At 47.6% G+C, this 19,491-nt stretch overlaps 1 protein-coding gene across 1 annotated transcript in view; it reads left to right on the top strand.

Annotated features, from left to right (window-relative positions):
• HNF1B (HNF1 homeobox B) overlaps window positions 1-19,491 on the top strand; it is a gene marked incomplete at its 5' end in the record, with an annotated part of 46,790 nt that overhangs the window by 19,728 nt on the left and 7,571 nt on the right. Inside the window, 3 exons of the mRNA XM_025210926.1 lie at window positions 13,023-13,186; window positions 16,738-16,870; window positions 18,136-18,327. Of these exons, the coding sequence (XP_025066711.1) occupies window positions 13,023-13,186; window positions 16,738-16,870; window positions 18,136-18,327 (489 nt within the window). The remainder of the gene's footprint in view (window positions 1-13,022; window positions 13,187-16,737; window positions 16,871-18,135; window positions 18,328-19,491) is intronic.

The following is a 19,491-nucleotide window of genomic DNA, read 5'->3' as shown; positions in this document are numbered from 1 at the left end:
TCAGCAGGAGCGTATCCATTCCACATACAGCAAGTACATGATGACCAAAATGTGACCCTAACCCTGGAATGTCCCACACAATGGGAATGACAGGCAAGAAGTTTGCCCTTCTGTCATAGGCTGATTGCTTACAAGGTGCCCTACAAGCACATTGTCAGCAAAATCAGCTGTTTTCAGTGTTCTCCTCCTGGCTGTACAATAATGCACCAGCATGCAGCCCCGCGTTGTCATGGCATTGTCCTCCTTATGCATGCTTAATTGACAATTAAGCTGGGGCTTTGAACGAGCCTTGTTGCCTTTGATGTATCCTCATCCTTCCAGCCTGCATTGGGTCGCCCCATGACATCCTTTGTTTTCTTCTATTAGGGGGACTGCAATTACTGTAACATGTTCATTTATCTTGAGGCTGGAAGGCCGTTAAGGCTGGGCCTTTATTTTCCTAGCACTAGACTCAGTCAGCAGGAGCTGTCCCTGGGTATAGGCCCCAGTGACAGCCTATTCTCAGGCTTCTTTTCAGCTGGCCAGGAGTGATGGCTGTCTCTGATATGGCTCCTCAATTGGAGAAAGACCCCTCTGCAAAGGTCATGAGGGCTGGGTGGCGGGAACCAGTTGAATTTGCTGGAGACTGGTGCTCACATTGATTAGATTCTTAAAGGAGGTGGAAACGGGCACTGGATATGAATAAGGCCAGCTGCGGGTCGCGGGCACAGGCTTTCTGGCACTGCTGAAGGACCCTGCTGTCTGCAAAAGCCACCCAGTCTCTCCAGAGAGCAGGATTCTTGACATACTTTCATACCCGCTCCCGAGAACAGGGTAGGGATGAGATATGCGGCGCATGATATCGAGATGGGAGTGCCAGGCATAGGGAGGGGAAGTCTGACTTGGTGTGGGGGCATTAGGAATGGTCTTGATCACCAGGAGAATAATTACCTCTTGCAAAGACCCCCCGCAGGAGGCTTAGCTGGGGAGGAGGGGCCATCTCGTAACACCCAGGCCTGCGCTTGTGGGGCCTTGACTAGTGCTGGTGATTGACCAGAGACTGGTATGGAGGGAGCAGGCCATGTCCAGCCATGTGGCTCTGGAGGCAGACCCCAGACAGGGAGAGGGTTTGAGGTTGGGCCAAGGCAAGGCTCAGGCTCATGTTCACCAGCTTCCTAACTTCCCGGGATGTTCCTGTGAGATTTTGGCTGTGGGAGAAACTCGGATCACACCAGATCCAGACAACAGGTCCCTTTCCACCAGTGAGCCACCATCACTGGCCTAATCTTATGGGGAGCTTCAGATCCAGGGTCTCAAGCCTCACAATCCATTTTCTCCTCCCATTCTTTCCTGAAATGTGCAGACTGCTGGTTTCAGGGCTCTGGTTCGAGCCTCTTTTGCTAACTGGTACCAGTAGGATCATGGATAAGGAGCCCCTGGATGACTGGTTAATGGCTTCTTCTCCGGCATTTTTAATGACTACATACTAAGGCCTGCCCTGAATGAATGGACCCATTGCAATTGGCTGGTGGCTCCCAGTCCCAGCCGTCTCGCTGACCACGCCAGCGACTGTCCATGCTGGGATGTGAACTGCCCTTGCACCATGTGAGGGGGTTGTCTGGAGCACTAAATGCCTTAACAGCTTAATGGCATGCCTGAGACACGGCACTAGCTCCCACTTCCTATCCTCCTCCTTGCCATCTCCCCCCGCCCCCAAGTGCCTTCTATAGACACACAACAATAGGACCCGAATTTATGGGGCTGTTGTAAAATTATTCATTTATTTATACATGCAGCATTGTTTGTTATGGGGCAATTGCAAAATGGTTCCTTTATTGACACCCGTATCAATGGAAGCTTGGTTAAAAAGTGGGACGTTTTTATTCCTGAATGGATGAATTGGGAGCTCTGAAGAGACATGATGAATGCCGGCCACCTTTATAAATATCAGAATAAAAACTTGAAACCCTTGGGTAGCCCTCCATCCAGTCCTTAGCCTTATTCTTTAAGTATTTGGAGGTAGCTACATTAAAGCCGGTTTAAGGGGCTTTTAAATCCCTGGACTTTTGCCTTCCCATAGAGCATTTATCAGTGATCTCAATTGTCTGTTTGATTTGAAGGTCAGCCTGTGTTTTATCTTGTTAACTCAATGCCATCCCATAGGCTCTGGTTTATGCCATTTTTATCTTCAAGGGTCCCGAAAACAATCAGGATATTGATGAGATTAACTGACATGGAGCTCCAAGCTCGGGCAGCCGGCTTCCCCGTGATAGCCCGGGCAGACTGGGGTTTGCATACAAAGGGACAACGCAAGCCCTGTTTCCCGGGTAAAGGTGTGTCTAATCACAAATGAGGCAACCGTGTCCCGTTCGAGCAGCTACCTGGAAACAGGCAGAACAGGCACGTGTGTGTCACCGATTGCAGAGTTCTGGCTAAGACCAGCCTGCTCGGACCGGCTTTTTAGGACCACAGAGTCTGCTACGCACCACGCTGGGAAGCCAAGGTAGAGGGGCGCTAACAGGCAACTGTTAGCTACCCGTTGCTCACCTCTGATATGGAGGGGCAATAGCTTGAGTCTTTGATGCCTCTCGGTCTTGTCCACAACATGAATCTTCCAGAACGCCAGTCACTTCCAATTTCTGTCCTGCTCTCGTGCAGGTAGTGGTTTTTTTCTAGTGCCCACCTAGGATTGGGCTCTCTGCAGGCTTCAGACAACCCTGTGCATTGAACTCTCCGATGGTGCTGCTTGCAGATGTAGTGAATTGGACCTTGAGGGCAAATCCTGGCTCAGCTGAAGTCAGTGGCAGAATTCCCATTGGCTTGAATGAGGCTGAGATTTTACAACAATAACCCAGCTGGGCAGAGGGTTGCAATGTGGCAGTGAACCCCAGATCCATTAATCCCCTCTGGGTTTGGGTGTTCCTAAATGTATCTCCCTGAATAAGAGGAATATAGGACCATGCAAATAAGGATTATAGCCATTTCTCTAAGGAGCGGGTGGAGGAGGTGACGGGGGAAGAGGAAGAAGCCACTCTGTGGTGTTGTCTCAGCTGAATCTCCAGGATGTGGCTTCTGAAAGTTTCCCATGCTTGAGGCTCCCCTGTAGCAATGAGTGCTGAGGCTATCGACCCCTTCGTTCTGTTGGAAAAGCAGGAGCAGGCAGAAGGGTTTGAATGGCAATGTGTAGCGATGGGCAGGAAGTCCTACCAAACAGGAGCAAACTGTGGTTTTTGTGGAGGAGCACGTGGGCTCAAAGGTGCATTTCCTATCCCATTTGCAGTGAGTGACATGCCTCAGATCACATGAAGCCAGTGATTAGAGTGTAATGAGGATTGCCCTGAAAACTGAGCTGCACATGCCAGGATATCTGTCCAAGGTACCTGTTCACTCTGGGCCCAGCCCAAAACCTATGGGCACCTTTTCATAGACTTCAATTGACTATGGTCAGATCCTCTAAGACTGGTATAGTCTTCTTACCTAAATCTGTCCTCTTGGTCCCTTTCTTTGGATGTGAGTTTTCAGGTCAGAAATGATTCAATGAAGAATGAGCTCAGTAACTTTAAAACTGCTGTGATTGTGATGTCTCTTGCCTACTTGAATCCCTGTAAGCTGTGGGAGGATGGTTGGTGATCGGTGGGCAGCCATAGGGGAAGGTGTGTGTGTGCAACTGCAGTCAACCAAGTGAATCAACCTTCACAGACAGCTCTTAGTATTCTCAGCTGAGTATAAATCAGCACCTTTTGCAATACAGCTAAGTCAAGTTATATCAATTGAGGATTTGGCCCTGTGTCCCACTAATGCATCAAACTGAGCTGCATTGTGGCACTATAAAAATACTGCTTGTTGCAATATTTTACTGTTCTGTTCATGGTCCTGCTATGTCAGTACAGTGTGCTGTTAGGAGCTTTTCTGGCTTTATTGGGGGTAATTAGGACTTTATGACACCAGCAGAAGGGGAGGGGCCAGTCCCAATAAACAGGTTTATAATGGGTATAAACTATGCCCTGTATAACTTAGCCAGATTAACACTTTCGAGACATTTTGAGTGGCAGCCCAAAAAGCCAAATCGTACTTTGCTTCATTCACTGTGGAACTGCAAGTTTGAAAGGAGGAAGGTCTCTTCACCATCTGGCTCAAGCCAGGAGGGAGCTGGAAGCAGGGCTGCTGACTATGAGGGTTGTAGAAGGCTACCTACATCTCTGAGAGACGTATCTGAAAAGCAAAATGAAATCTTTCCTGTTAACCGATCCCATTTCTGCAGCTCCTTGACTCTTGAAAATATTTAACTGTTGTGTCCGTGACAGTCAAGGTGGCTACACCCTAGATTTAGTGCATTTTTCCATCAAGGCTTCTTGGCTGTCAGCTCTGGAGTCCAGTCATCACCACCTGTAGCTCACGGGGGTTTTTGTTGGGAAGCCTGTAAAGCTTCAAACACAAGTGCACTCTAATGGTGTCAGCCTGTGCATTGTAAACTGCATTTTCAGGGTTTATAAGTTGCTCATAAAAAATCACTTGCAGCTGAAGCTGGACGTTTGTCATTTCCCCAGCTCAGGAGATGGGGAGGGTGGGAAATAATTGTGCAGCATTTGGAAGCAAATCATATCAATCTGGCTATTTAATTATGAAGGAACCAAGTCCCCGGGCCAGTTCTGCCCTGTCAAAGGAAAAACGAAGGACTTTTGAGATACTCATTCTGTGCTTTTTCTTCCAACTTAAGCAATGTGTTTTCTTCTCCTTTTGGATGTGGGAGAAGGAGAGATGGAAGCCTGTCATTGAAAGCTGAGCAGTAACAGGGTTGTTATGCCCTTAGATGTTTAGGGTTGCAAGCCTGGTCTACTAACTGGCTCTGCATGTGTACACCCTACAGCAAGAGTTGATGGGCATCCAAGGCTGTGATTACTGCCCATGAATGAGGAATTTGAGGCAGCGCAGTGATGCCAGAAGCTTGTAGTGATGAAGTCCTTGCCCTTTGTATGCACCAGCCATTGCTACTTACCAACTGGATATAGGTCTAATTTATTTTAAGAGAGATTCTGCCTTGAACAGGACTGGATGGTCTCTAGAGGGCTGATCCAGCACTGTTTTTAGCATGTATTTAGCATGACAACAGCACGGCACTGGTAGCAAATGGTAAAACCAATACAGAGCTATTATAAGCCAGATGAAAGAAATAAGACTCACGCTATTATTGCAAGTGTCCAGCTCTGATGGGTGACAAGGAAACCCACAAGAGGTTCCTGGCACAGGGCAACAGCTCTGATGGGGCAAGGGCACCAGGCTGTCAGTGGGAGATGATTTCCAGATCACTGTTAATCCAAAGGACAGGGGCTTTTTTGATCTGTAGTAAAGGGGCCTGTAGTAGAGCCATGGGACATCCGTTTTCCTGGCCATTTTAACCAGCCTTGCACTAAGAATATATAGCCAAGTAGAGAGAGCTGTGACATTTACAGTCCTCATTCTTGGAATAAATGATGCTAAGCCCAGCTGTCACTGATGTTTTTTCAAGATCAGGCCTCAGGCAAGGATGAGACCAGCTCCATCAGGCCTGATCCAACCCCTGGGACAGCTTACAGAGGGACTCTCTTGTTGACTGCCATGGGTGGGGATTGAATCGGGCTCTTTGTAGAGCTCTAACTTAGGCAGGAGACACTTGCAGTGAGCCACTCTGTTAAAATTTGCATCCCTTGGATCAAAGAGGTCATTCAGGAGGAAGCTCTGTGGAATACACATAATGGAGCAGCCCACTGGAGGGCTGCCTTCGGGCCAGGGGGATGTAAAATTTAACAAGGGGAGTAACTACAGGGGAACAGCACTGGGCTGCATTTTTCTGTGCTAGGTGTCTAGGGGAAAGCAGAGAGTGGGATCCCTGTGATGCCTGAAGAGCTGACCTCTGTGCTCATGTCCTGCTGATATTACAAGGCCATGGTTCCCGGGCACACTGGGCATCTCTTGAGGGGTGTGGGGCAGGAGGGTGGATTTAAGTTGGCAAGTCCATACCGGCACCTACCCCAAAGCCCTGCTCTTCCACCCTTCGGTCCCCTCATTGCCACAGTAGCAGGCAAGTCTAGAGACTACAGAGCCATTTTGCCCTGCCTACTGGATCGATTGCATATCAGAACCATGGCCTTTTTGCTTCCCGCAAAAGTTATGTATGCCCACAAGAAGCAAAGGAAGAAGGGAGGCAAGATCTGCCCTTCAACTGGAGGCAGATATGATTTTATGCTGCTTCTTTGCCTGGGATAGGAAAGCACAGGACTGGCCAGGAATGGAGAATAACCTGGGCACTGCCACCGCTCATTCGGATGGTCTCCTCTTGGCTGCAGGTTCTTGGGCATCTGTAGCACCTGGATTGTTTATGGGACAAGCTGAAGACAAGAGCTCCATGTTTCATTGCCCACCCTGCTCTCACCCCTGCTTCACCCAGAGGCTTCAGAGCACCAGGACAAATTTCAGTCTGGTTCTCAGTGAACTGCATTGGGCAGGAAAACTCCCCACCTCGGGGATCAGTCCAGTCCTGTGGTCCTAGGTGAGAAGCCCACCTGTAGCTCGTAAACAGCCACATGTGCAACACTTCCCATGAACATCTGTGTGATGGGATGGGTAGGTGTGTGTGTGTGAGCACATGTAAGTTAACCCCTTGGTCACCACTGACTAGGTAGTGACCACACACCGCATCATACCCTAACCTTGGCAGCACTGGGGATCTTTCAAGTTATTGTGAGCTCCTAGGAGTAGGTGCTTTCCCTGTCTCAATACGTGTGCAGGAAGAATCTGCCTCTTAAACCGCAGACTGAGGCTGATATTTAGAAGGTCAGGAGCTGACCGTCTCAGGCTTGGGCTAGGACTGTCGCTGATGCTGGGCTAGCTTGCCTAGAAAACAGGGCAAAGCCAATAAAACATTTCACAGGCTGTGCAACTTAGCGGCCAAAACAAAAGCTAGGTCCAATAAACAGTCTTTTATATTATGGCTGTAGCTCTAGTAAAGCAGCCTTAAAAAGCCTGAGCTATCCATTCACACCCATTAACGGTGATTCATATGCAGGTTCCTATCATAGTCGGCTGCCCGGGTTTGATGGGAGGGAGTCTAAAGAGGAATAAATGCCTTTACACTGGTGCTGCTTCAAGCTGTGGAGCTACAAGGGGGCAAGAGTGAACAATTGCTCCAAGTCTTCAATAGCCGTCTGACCCGGCCATTCCATAAACCGTGAACTCTGACTGTATTGTAAAAAACCTTTGAGAGCTTTCTCTATCCTGGGTCCTTGCAAGAGGAAATCTTTGTGCTGGTGGCAAAAACAGCAAGTGCTTTTGCAAGTGAGGATCTGATTTCCTCATTGAAGGCAAGACTGAATTTCCAAAGATGGCAGGACAGCTTTGGGTTGTCAAACAAAGGATCGTATGCATCCTTGAACACCCGTAAGGGGCTCCGTATGGGACAGTACATATCCCCAGAGAAAGTCTCTGCCCTGGGCAGTTGACAATCTAGGGGAGTCATGAAAGCACAGGATTTTCAGAAATGATTGTGGGCTCTCACTTTATGGCTGTCCAGTGTGAGATGCTGAAAAAGAGGCCTGATTTTCAATAAATCTTAAGCGCTGTCTCTCCAAAAATTCTGGTCCTATTGAAGAATCCCCAAAACTGGCTCCTTGTGGAAGATCTTATTCTGGATACACTGAGAAATCTGTAGTTGGGAAGACATCGCTTGGATTTATTTCTACTATTTGTGCAAAATATATTACAAATGCACTTCCCTTGGGCCATCTGAAAGGGGCTTTTTTCTTCTTCTTTTTTTTATTGTGGTTTCAAATGAGGAGAAGATGGTGGTTCGGTGAGTGGGTCTGGGGAAAGAATTATGTGCTGGGTGGCAGCCTGAGGAAAAATGCATGAAGGTGACTATCATGTAATGGGCTTCTTATACTAACGGGGCCAAGAGCTCCGTGTGTCTTCTGATGTAAAATTTCCGAGTGCTGTCTGGTGCTGAAAGTAAAGCTGGTTTTGATAGCCCAGGGATCCTGTTTGCAACTGGCATAATACCTAGCCCATACTACCTAGCACTAGAATCCTAATGGTTTGCAAATGTTAATTGTTTTAATTTGGCCAAATGTTTGCTTAGCTCGCAGGTAGCCGTGCATGATAATGATTCCATTCTATGCATGGAGAGATCCAAGACAGGATAGTTGGGTGACTTCTTGAAGACCTTGAAGATAGCTAAGACCCAAGGTTGGCTTGTTGTCTAGGCTCTGTGTTTAGACCACTAGACTACACAGTATGCTGGTCTGACTGCATGGACTTCAAGGGTGCAGGCCCACTAACAGGCAGTGCTCTGGAGGAGGGATGCTCCCAAGCACGGCCAGCCCACCTGCTCCTACTCTCATACACCAAACCCAGAAATGAAGTGGTGAATTCAGTTTTGGACCCCCTGCTACAGAAAGGATGTGGACAAATTGGAGAGAGTGAAAATGGTTCAGGGGCTGGGGGGCACGACTTAGGAGGAGAGGCTGAGGGAACTGGGGTTATTTAGTCTAGAGAGAAAAGAGTGAGAGGGGATTTAATAGCAGCCTTCAACTCCCTGCAGGGGGGTTCAAAAGAGGATGGAGCTGAACTGTTCTCAGTGGTGGCAGATGAGAGAACAAGGAGCAATGGGCTCGTTGCAGCAAGGGAAGTTTAGGTTAGATACTAGGAAGAATTTTCTCACTAGGAGGGTAGTAAAACACTGGCACAGGTTACCCAGAGAGGTGCCGGACTCTGCATCCTTGGAGGTTTTTAAGATCTGGCTAGACAAAACCTTGGCTGGGATGATGTAGTTGGGGCTGGTCCTGCTTGGTTTGGTGTATGAGGGTTGGACTAGTTGTGACATCCTGAGGTCCCTGCCACCCCTCTTTTTCTATATTTCTATGAAGCCACCCTGAAGGCATCTTCTCACAGCTGCCCCTCAGGTCTCTTGTCTCTGGGATACCTGAGAGGAGCTACAGGAGCTTCATTGCCCTATTGCCAGGGTTTGTGTGTGAGCAGGGGGTAGGAATATACCGCTAACGATAGCATTTCCTCCATCAGCACCCTCATTATGGTACTATTCTTTGCCCAGCTCAATCTCCTGGTTGGTAGCAACAGCAAAACTTCTCCCTTTAACCTAGTTTGACAAGCGCTACCAAGCCTGAACCCTGAGACTGCCATGCTTCTTCTCACCAGTGGGTTTCCGGGGCATGTTACCAACCTGTGATCTTCGTCGAGAGCCTCAGGATTTTGGTTTTTTTCTTGACATCTCTGCATCTGGAGTCCTGGGATGAGCGGAGATGCTCAGCTTTTGGTTGCAAAACAGCAAATTTCTTGCCCTTAGAGTTGCGGGGATAAAATCAACAAAGTGGAGGCTGCAAGGGCTCCAAAGCTAGGCGGCACATAAAAAAATATAGCATTATATATAATTATATCATAGATAATTTTGAAAAATTGCATGCTTTGTAGGGTGAATCTTATGTTTCTAGAGGAATTGACTCCTGACTTGGGAGCACTAACAGTTGGAAATATTGTGATTTTGTGTTTATAGTGGACTTTAGTTGTTCTAGAAAGTTTACTGAATTTAATAGAGATTGAAAAACAGGGGATAAGCTAACCTCACTGCTTCATGGTGCTGCTTGAAAAGCCTGTAGAAAGGCTTTCTCCCTATAAAATCTGTCAGTTTTGAGAATAGAGAATCCTATTGCATCTCTGTGCAATGTCATTGGTTTCATCCCTAGGAAATTCGATGGGAGTCGGGCATAGTTTTGCTTCGTGCTCAAAGTAGTAGGAACCGGCGATGAATTGATATATCTTTTAAAATGAAACTTCTCGTCTCGGTGTTATCTCCTCTTCCGTTGTTTAAATAATGTTTCAGATTTTGCGACCCGACAGGAATCGGAATACACTTTGCATGAGGTTAGAAATACAGGATAAGAATGTGTGTGACAGCTCTGGGGTTGAGTAATGTTTACCCAGTTCGTGGCTGAGTCGCTCACTTACCCTGGCAAATGTCCACCTGCCAAAGGACATTCTTTCATTATCAGGGATGAGAGGGTTTGCTGGGAAATGACCGGGAGCCAGAGATCATGGGAGGATTGCTAACTGTTCGACATGTTTATCCAGCTGATGGTGAAAAGGAGAAAGCCTTTTCCATGGTTGTCCTATGGTTAGTTTGTTGTGCAGTGGCATGGGTAGTCATACAACAGATTCTCCCTGCAGCTCAGGGGTAGGTGGGTGTGCTTATCAGCTCCTCGCTTAGGAAGCTGCAGGTAGAAATTCCCCGGTGAAATCCTTAGACTCCATTATAATTCACTGTCTGTCTTTTACCACTACAGAATCGTGGATTTTAAAGTCAAAAGGGACCATTAATGATCATCCCGTCCTTACAAGGTTACTCAGCAAAACTTTCACCCGGTCACTTTGGACTGAGCAAACCCATGAGCCGTCCTCTCCTCGGGTGAAACAAGGACCCGGGTTGTCCTTTTTAAAGGACATCTTTATTGTCATTTTGAAGGAATCTTGTGCCAAAACACAAGATTCCTTACAAATGAAGAATAGGAGGTTACCAAGGGGCTGGATGATCACGGGACTGGGGGTTAAGTGGTGTAGGCAGAAGGACATAGGATGTTTGGGGATGAAAAACGTTATCAGAAGGTTGTGTGGTGTATCAAGGAACTGGTGGCTTCAGTTGAGTTTCTCAAAGGATGGGAACCTATATAGAAGATGGCATTAGTTAGTAATGTTATTGCCAGTCCCAGCTGATACGCTAGGAATGGAAGGGGGCATGGAGATAAAACCCCATTTTGAAGCGTTTCTCAACCAGGCGAAGAGCCAGGCAGAATGATGAAGCAGTGGCATGTCTGCTGTCCATGTTGTATTGGGTCTGTGAAACATTAGAGGATTTCAGGCTCCTGGGCTCTTAGCCCTGCTCCTTTCAAAGGCAGCCACTTCGATCTCCCGGAAAAGTTAGTTAAACCTGACCGGTATACGCGGTGCTTGGCTTCTTATAATAAATGGCTTTTAGGCCACATTTGTCAAGGCAGCCTCGTAAAAAAGAAGCTTTTGTTTCCAGTGGGCTCCCTCAGTTAATTATTTGTGATCTATAGATGCTTTCCCATGATACATGGCAGATCGTATGGTTATCAACGCTGGGCTTTTTCAGTCAAACTAAGTAAATTTATATTGAAGAGTGGTGGTCTCTCCGGACTGGGTCATTCATTCCATTAAACTTTAAGGACCTTGCGTTTGGGACTCATTCTTTCACGTCCCTGTAACGATCTGTTAATTTTAAGCATCTCGGGACTGAGTTGAGAAGTAAAAGACAATTCGTAACGCAGTTCAAAGAGTCCTCGATGGCTGGATGTTGCGAGGAACCAAGGAGCTTTATGAAGTTGTAGCTTACGTGAGTTGGGCCCGGGAGGAAGGTCTCCTGCTTGGTTGTAATGGGAAGAGTGTCCATGTCACAAAAACCCAAATGATTGTATTTGACAGGCTGTCCCAGCAGAGAGCTCTGGCTGCCAGGCTAAAGGGCATGGGCATGGGAGTCCTCTGACCATGTAATTGGCTCCAAAATGAGGGACCCATGCCACCCCGCAGCCTCTACTGAAGTCATCAGTGCTCCTAATAGGCAGGAGGATTTGGCTGCAGAGATCTTGCATCAAAATCAGGGCCAGCGAGACCAAGAGCTGAACTGACGTAAGGTGTGGACAGATGAAACGGCCATACTGAATTAAGGAGGGAAAGGGAGTGTCTTAATATGTGTCAGCTGATGGTAACTATTTTGGGTGTCTTCTCCACCCTGCACTAAGTGGAATATAGGGCAGAGCAATTGAGCTGTGAATGAACTACTGAAGTATTGTGGTTTACCTTCCACTTACTGCTGGGCAGAGAAGATGCATGAAGACGCAGTGGATCAGATCAGGTTTAATCTGGCCTCTCCTGCCCAGGGAGATTGTCCCACCATGGCCCGGTGGGTCAAGGGCAGCGCGCGGTGGTTGAATCTTGCACTGCTACTGGCCATGGTGTAGATAAAGAGAAGCTGTCGCTCCACCACCTGGCACTTCTGACCAGTTCTGCAATCAAAAATGTTTCTCATGACCCCAAATCTCTGGGCCTGGTGGAGTCTGGGAAGCCAACCCTGGCATCTTTTCTTGTGCTGTTCCCCCAGCCTGTCCTCACATCTGCCGTCGGAGGTAGTCACAGTTGTTATTCAAGGATGACATAGTTTCGCCGCGTGCCTCCCTGCAAGTCCTTGACTTGCTTTGGCCTCTTCTGTGGGGCTTGTCTTTTTTTGCTACCCTCTCGGGGACATATTGTTGACTGACACAGTAACATAAATGCTGAGGCCTTGGACTCCATGGTGCATGCCAGCCTGTCAGCACGCATTGTGTACTTTCCCTCTCGGTGGTTTTCTAGCTTTTACTGTTTCAGGGAGAGGGAGAGAGATGGTTGTAAACACGCCGCGGAAAGGTGGAGCTTGCACAAAAAGTCTCCGTCAAGAGTTTTACAACTCTCAGCCTCCCCTTAGCTCAGCGGCAAATATGTGTTGCATGAAGTACAATCAGACAGCAATATTCTTGACTCTTTTGTTCTCTCTGTCACTGATCCAGTGCAGCACACAGTACAGCGAGCAAGAGAACTGGGGGGTAATCTGATGCAATAAGGGCAATGTTTATTTAAAAAATAAGAGGCTTGTGTTTGCGTCTACCTTTCGTTGGCATCTTTGCGCGTGCCAGAGTTGCATGCATGCGTGCAAATAGCATGCATGAATTATGGGCAGCCAGCCAGCCATCCAACAGTCTGACTGATGCATTTCAAGGAGTGTGAAAACAATCATTGCCAGTGTGGTTATTAAGGCCTGGCTGAGGGCACGTTGTCCCGTAACTCTAGAAACTGGAGTTATGCAAGGCCAGATGGAAACCTTCCATCCCTTTCTTCTCCGCCCACAAGATGATGGGGGGGTTTTTGGTGCCTAGAATAAAAATGCTTTATGACCATGCCACGGATGGGGGCTGTTAATACACTGTGCTTGGCCTTAATCGTTTTTGCAGGAGTCCGATACAACCAGCAGGGGAGCAATGAGGTCACTTCCTCCTCGACAATCAGTCACCATGGGAACAGTGCCATGGTGACCACCAGCCAATCTGTCCTCCAGCAGGTTTCTCCAGCAGGCTTGGACCCAGGCCACAATTTACTCTCGCCCGATGGTAAAATGGTGAGTACACCTGGCCTATTGTCGCTCCACCGCTGATAAGATAAGAGGGCCCAGCAGGCAAAACAAACAAGAGTTTTTTGAGTTCCTAGCACAAGGCCCCGGCTGAACAATGAGGCATTGTAGGGTTGGCGGGTTAAAAAAAAAAAGAAAATCTGGGCTGCCGTGAGTCAAAGGCAGGGCTGTGACCCCCGCTTTCCCCGGCAGGTCGTGCTGAACCCGGCCAATAAATCTGACACAGGCCCGGTCTTATTTTATTGATTGCATGCCTTGTAAAATATAACGCAGTGGGTGGATCACTGTTTGTTTTTCGCTGCCGATGACATGCGTGCTGATAAAATGCTCATTCATTATTTTTTTCCCCTTTCTTTCTTAAGCCCTCCAAAGTTTGAGGTTTCACCAGGGAAGCAGTTTCTGTGCAAGCAAGCCCCTTTCCCCCCCTCTCTCTCCCTCTGTCTCAAGCTTGCTCTCTCTTCTCCCCCATCTCATGTATACCCAACTAACACATACGCACATGTGTATTTTCCTCTGTGACCTACAGGGCACAATGAGGCTGTAGCCCCAGCAAGGCACCTTTGCCTTGGTTATCCTTGGTCTAATGCACACACATTATGTGTTATAAATATACAAGTGAAGACAATGAGACAAGCTGCAGGTACTTCCCCAACTGGAGCCTTGAAAGAAGCTGCACGGTCACGACAATAACCGGCGCACACAATTTGTACCCAAATTTGTAATTCCTTCTTAGATCAGCGTCCCCAGATCTGGATGTTGGAGTTGGCCCCTTGCAAAGTAGAGAGCGAGGCTGAGATTTGATGCACTCCCAAAAATCTGGGGGCGTTAATTCACCAGCATCTTACTAGTAATTATGCAAATTATCCAGGGGAAGAAGGCGACGCTGTGAGGAGATTAAAAAAAAAAAGCAAATCAATATAAATGGCCAGGAGTATCTGCATCCATGCCATAAAACAGGCAGGGCAAGGTGTTAGTCGTTCCTTTGAGAAGACAGGAAAGCATCTTAGCTCAAACATTGCGGCGTTGCTGTTGTAAGGTGCCACGTCTTGGGAGCTGTTGACAGATCAGTTTGTTGTTTTGACGTCCTGGGAGGTTTATTTGCTACTGAAAGTGAAAGTCGAATCCAGCCCTGCACACTGGAGATGAATGAATCCCAGTGGTTTTAGCTGTTTTCAGTTTTATTTTCAGAAGCTCCCAATTTCCCTGCATTCCAGTCAACCTGTTTAATTCCCTGTTTTTCCTTTTGCTCTGTGATCCTGATGGTTTTTGGTCAAAAGGGTCCATCTTCCAGCCAGAGAGAGTAGGACGTAATTCCCTTTAGAAGCTGGTGGCTCCTTTCTGGACCTGGCCGGATGACGTTAAGACGATGCAGTCTAAGATGCATCGTTTCCTCTCCGGCCCAGGACTCCTCCTCTGCTGCAGTGCTGAACCCCTGAAACTGGATGTTATGTATGGATTTCGTTGTATCACTGCCACGCTTTGGGGTCTCCATGATATATTTTGCATTGCGCCAACAGAAGACGGCCCTTCCTTCAAGGCCTTATGAGACAAGCCTACAAGTGGATACAGGCCAACAACGAGCTGTTGGTCAGTCTGACCGACTGTTGTCAGACAATGAGGGGGTTTAGTTAGAGGAGGATGTTGAGATGGGTTTGTCCTTGGAGCGAGTTCCTCCCAGGAGTGAGAAGCAAGCATGGGAAGAAAGCCTCAAGATGCTTGGGTGAAAGCAGAACTGGAACCAACTTAGGTAGCGGTAGGAGTGTGTACAGTGCTAAAAGCTTTTGCCCACCTGTACATTAGTGCTCAACCAGCCCCACCAAAGGTACAATGCCCAGTGCCATCTCCAATTACATTCCCCAATTAACATGTAGCTGTTACCTTTGCCGGCTTATCACTCATCTCTTCAGCAGAGCTAGCCAGCGCTTGCAAGCCATTTCATAAAAATATGCTGTAGGCTGTGGTTTCTAGTCAGCAAACATGAACTTTTATTATCCCAGATCAAACCAAGAACAGCCAAGAAAATCATTGCCCTTTAATGGTTTTTTATTCCTCTCCAAGATGCATGTTATTGAGGCTGTCAGTACTTCAGGCTTGTCACTGTTTTATGATCCTAGATTGCCTTTAACCATGGCAGTACTGGAGAACTCGCTGGGGACTGGTTTTTTATGATGTGGTTTGAATTCTTTGCTGGTCACATGATCTCTGGCTCCCTTCATTTAGTTCAAGTTTTTTTGGTTCTAATCTCATCTTGAAAGTAGTCCAAGCTACAAAGTGAGCAGTGCAGGGTCCCAGGGTGGCTTGTTTGACTTGCACACCTGGGGCGGTATAATCTGGCCTTGAAGAAACTTTGAAAGTGGAAAATACTGGATAAGGAAATATGACTCACGCTCCTGAGTGATTTGTTTGTTTCGGTTACAACCGGGCCTATCTTGCACCCACGTGTGCAAAATAAACAGGCCGGTTGGGACCAGCATCTAAGTTTAACACCTGGCGCCCGACTGGGTCCTTTTAAATGGGAAGGGAGACACCGAAACCCAAGTGGCCGAAGCCTCGAGGCTGAGCACCTTATGCTCCCATGAATGTTGGGGCTGTTCAGTGCTGATAATTGCACCAGTTTTAATGAAGGATCTTGGTCTGCTTGTGGTGGGGACCCCAATTAAGAAGCACTGGTGAAAACCCCACATTTTCAACCAAGACAAGCTTGCATGTGTTCTGGTACTGTGATAGCAAGTCTGTGTGCATCTCGCTTTAAGTATGGGAGGAGTCTGGCTAAGGTCCGAAGAACTATTCATGCACTTAAAGTCAGGCAGGCGTTTATCTGAGAGCTTTGCTGAATTCGGGCATAAGTGATCAAAGGCCCTTAGCTAACGTTCCTAGAACAATTAGCCTGTTCCCATACTGCCTCCTGCAACGGTTCAAAAATCACCAGTCCAGCCCTGATCTGCCCTAAAAATTGGCTTAGAAATCATCATAAAATGTTGAAAAGTGCATTTCAGAAGGTTTTACTTTCATTTCTGTAACCTTTTCGAATTCATATTTTCCACCTGTAATTCTGAGGACTGGACATTTTTGCTTTTTTTAAACGATGCTGCAAATCTCTCGCCCTCATGTGATTCCAGGAGCTGGAGCTCTAAGCACAACACCTCAGCTACTGAGAAGAGTTAAGATCCCAGATTTGGAGCTGGCATTTCATTTGCAGTTCTTATTCATTATTTGGATTTGCCTAGTATCTAGGAAGCCTTAGCCCTTGGACCCAGGGCCCCACACTACAAGCACAGCATAAAAAAGTGGTTCCCTGCTGCAAGTAGCCCACAGTCTGATTGAATTTTGGATTCCCTCACACTTTGTCACTAGTCATTGGGTAATTTCCCTTCTCACCCTTTATTTCTTTCTCTCTTCTGGGGAAGGTTTCACTGTTAAACCAGTTAAGTCACAGATGGAGGGAGCAGTTGCTGTCTAGACAGCCTTAAATTTGTAGCGGTTATTTCGTTGTGCAGCACATGTCTCTGATGCTTGTTGCCCTTCCTCTATCTTGACAGATCTCCGTGTCGGGAGGCGGGCTGCCTCCTGTGAGCACCCTGACCAACATCCACGGCCTGTCCCATCACAATCCCCAGCAGTCCCAGAACCTCATCATGACGCCGCTCTCGGGAGTTATGGCCATCGCACAAAGTAAGTGCTCTGTCCCTCTGCACTTCAGGTGTGCTCTTGTCAACGGGACTCTGTCTCCCTGAACCTGGTTGGGTTAGAAGTACAGGAAACCCTTGTTATTTGTGGGTTTGGCATTCACGGTTTCAAATATTCATGAATGCCAAACTTGCATTTTAAATACACTTTAAACACCTACTGGAGCTCCTCAGGAGCTCCACGCTTGCTGCCGTCTGGCTTCTGCCAGAGCCATGCCCCCCTCACAGCTGCCGGGGGGCACTGTGTTCATGAATGCAGTGCCTTATTCACGGATTTTGCCACTCGCGGGGGATACGAGAATGTATCCCCCACGAATGGCGAGTGTTGCCTGTACCATATTTTCTCACATACAACACACCTCATACATAATGTGCACCTTGTTTTGAAAGGTAGAAAAAAATTTCCACTGTTACGGCTGCATAGAGCAAGGACAGAGCCTAATCTTCAGCTGACTTTTCTGCTTAACTACAGCTGGAACTCTAGCTGTTGCTGAAGCCTGGTCTCTCCATGAATGGATCTGTAATTCTGAAAGGAGCTAAAGAGTCTCCAAGTCTGTGAAAAAGGAGAGAGACCAGAAGCAGCTAGCAGACAGCAAAACTGCCCTAAGAAAGGTTATTTTGCTTAGTCGAACATCAAGATCATTAAAAGGGAGAGAGGATTGTTAACACAGCTAGAGTACAGAACAACAAGCCATTAAGTCAATTGGCTCCCTCAGCTGCCTGAATAGTAATGCAGCTGCTGCTGCTCTGTGGAGCAGTGTCAAGGCAGGGTGCTTCTATCTCAGTTAGAAAATCAGCTTTCCTGCTTCATACATGCATCCTGATTTGGGCGGGGGGGGCCTGGGTTTTTTTTCTGTGGAGGGGAATGGTGCATGTTGTCTGTGAGAAGATATGGTAACTTCACTGGGCAGAAGTAAACCCCCGCTCCCCATTTCTCTGCAGATCCAACTGGATACGATGACTTATTTCACTTCCAAATCTGACCATTGTAATTGTGTGGCCTTTGCCCACCAGGGTCAGAAGGAAGTGAAGTGGTTGCACTGGCCCATAGTTGAAGGGAAACCATTTGATTTTTCTTCTGCAAGCATCTATTGTGTACTCTGGTGTGGTACGGAGGGAAACGGAGACACCCACTTGGGTACCTCTAGCTGCAGGATGGTGTTCTCCTCTGTTTTCGTTCTCCTGGAGCAGCCCCTCTGAGTGTGCTAGCACTGATGTCTCTGCTCACTGTCCTGTTCTCTCTCCTGGCAGGTCTGAACACCTCCCAAGCGCAGAGCGTACCTGTTATCAACAGTGTTGCCGGAAGTTTAGCAGCTTTGCAGCCGGTCCAGTTTTCCCAGCAGCTGCACAGTTCACATCAGCAGCCTCTCATGCAGCAGTCTCCCAGTCATATGACGCAGCAGCCTTTTATGGCCACGGTGACTCAGCTACAGAACTCACACAGTAAGGATCTTGTCAGGTATTTGTTGAGGGACCCAACGAAGTGCCTGTGATCGTAAAGAGTCCAAAATACTTTTGAATGCAGTTTGCTTGCTCCCTCCCCACTCCCCTGCCATGTACCCAATTGGGTCCTCACTCCATCCATGCTGCAGTTGAAAGGGGTGACTGTGGGTCTTACAGTGGCCACCCAGTACCCACAGCAGTTCATTTTGGGGTGCAGAACCTGCCTGGCACTGTACTTGGGTAATGAGCTTCCCCCAAGCTCCATGCTATTGTGACTATATGGAGCTTATATCTAGCTTGGGTGCGTTTACATGAGCTTCAGTCACAGCTGTGGGATGCAGAGTAGATTCACCCTATGAAAACTCAAGGAGGGAAAGCAGGAGAGGAACCTCTTCCCTGTGAACTGGGTTTTCTTCTGTATACCCCTTCCAGCAGATATGGAGAGGGGAGGAAACTTGGCTGCTGTAACCCTAACACAGTGGATGCTATCAATTCTCACTTGGCTATAATTCTTCCTTCCTCACAACTGCTTCTGCTTTTTCCTCCAAAAACCACGTGGACCTCCTCTCTCTCTACAGAATTACTCCTTCATCCCTTGTCTCTAAGTCCGAGGGCCAAATTCTTGTCTTGGTCACAGGAGTAAAGCTAGAATAACATGAGTGAATTTACTCTGGGGCAGAATGGAATTTGTTCCAGGAAGCTGTGTTTGCATCCCAAGCCTGCCTGTGCCTCTGCCCAGGAAAGGCTGGACTCTTCTTTAAGCACAGTTAATACTAAAACCATTTCAAGGTGCACTGAACATCTCAGGGTTATTGGGGTAGCGGGCAGGCAGGGGATGGAAAATTGGTTTAAGCAGGTTAGAGAACTCTGTGAACTTCCACGAACCGGAGAGAAAATACAGACAGATCTAAGGAACGAAGGTGTTGGCCGGGGGTTTCAACTGCAGTGACAAAAAGTCAACAGGAGTTACTAAGTCTCCTTGGAAGTCCTCACCATTTTCTTTTACACAAACCTTGCACAGAGGGAAAAGAGGCCTGGGTTTGAAATAATCAATGGGCGAGGATGGATTAATCCCATCTTCTGCAAATCAAGGCCCAGATTTGACTGCTTTAGGTATTTTCTTCAGCTGAGACTTCCATGTGCTACAGCTCTGGAAAGAGCGAT

This window comes from Alligator sinensis, unplaced genomic scaffold, assembly GCF_000455745.1.
Source record: "Alligator sinensis unplaced genomic scaffold, ASM45574v1 scaffold118_1, whole genome shotgun sequence".
Classification (NCBI taxonomy): Eukaryota; Metazoa; Chordata; order Crocodylia; family Alligatoridae; genus Alligator; species Alligator sinensis.
Note: the sequence above shows the minus strand (reverse complement) of the source record. Positions and strands in the feature narration are given on the sequence as shown.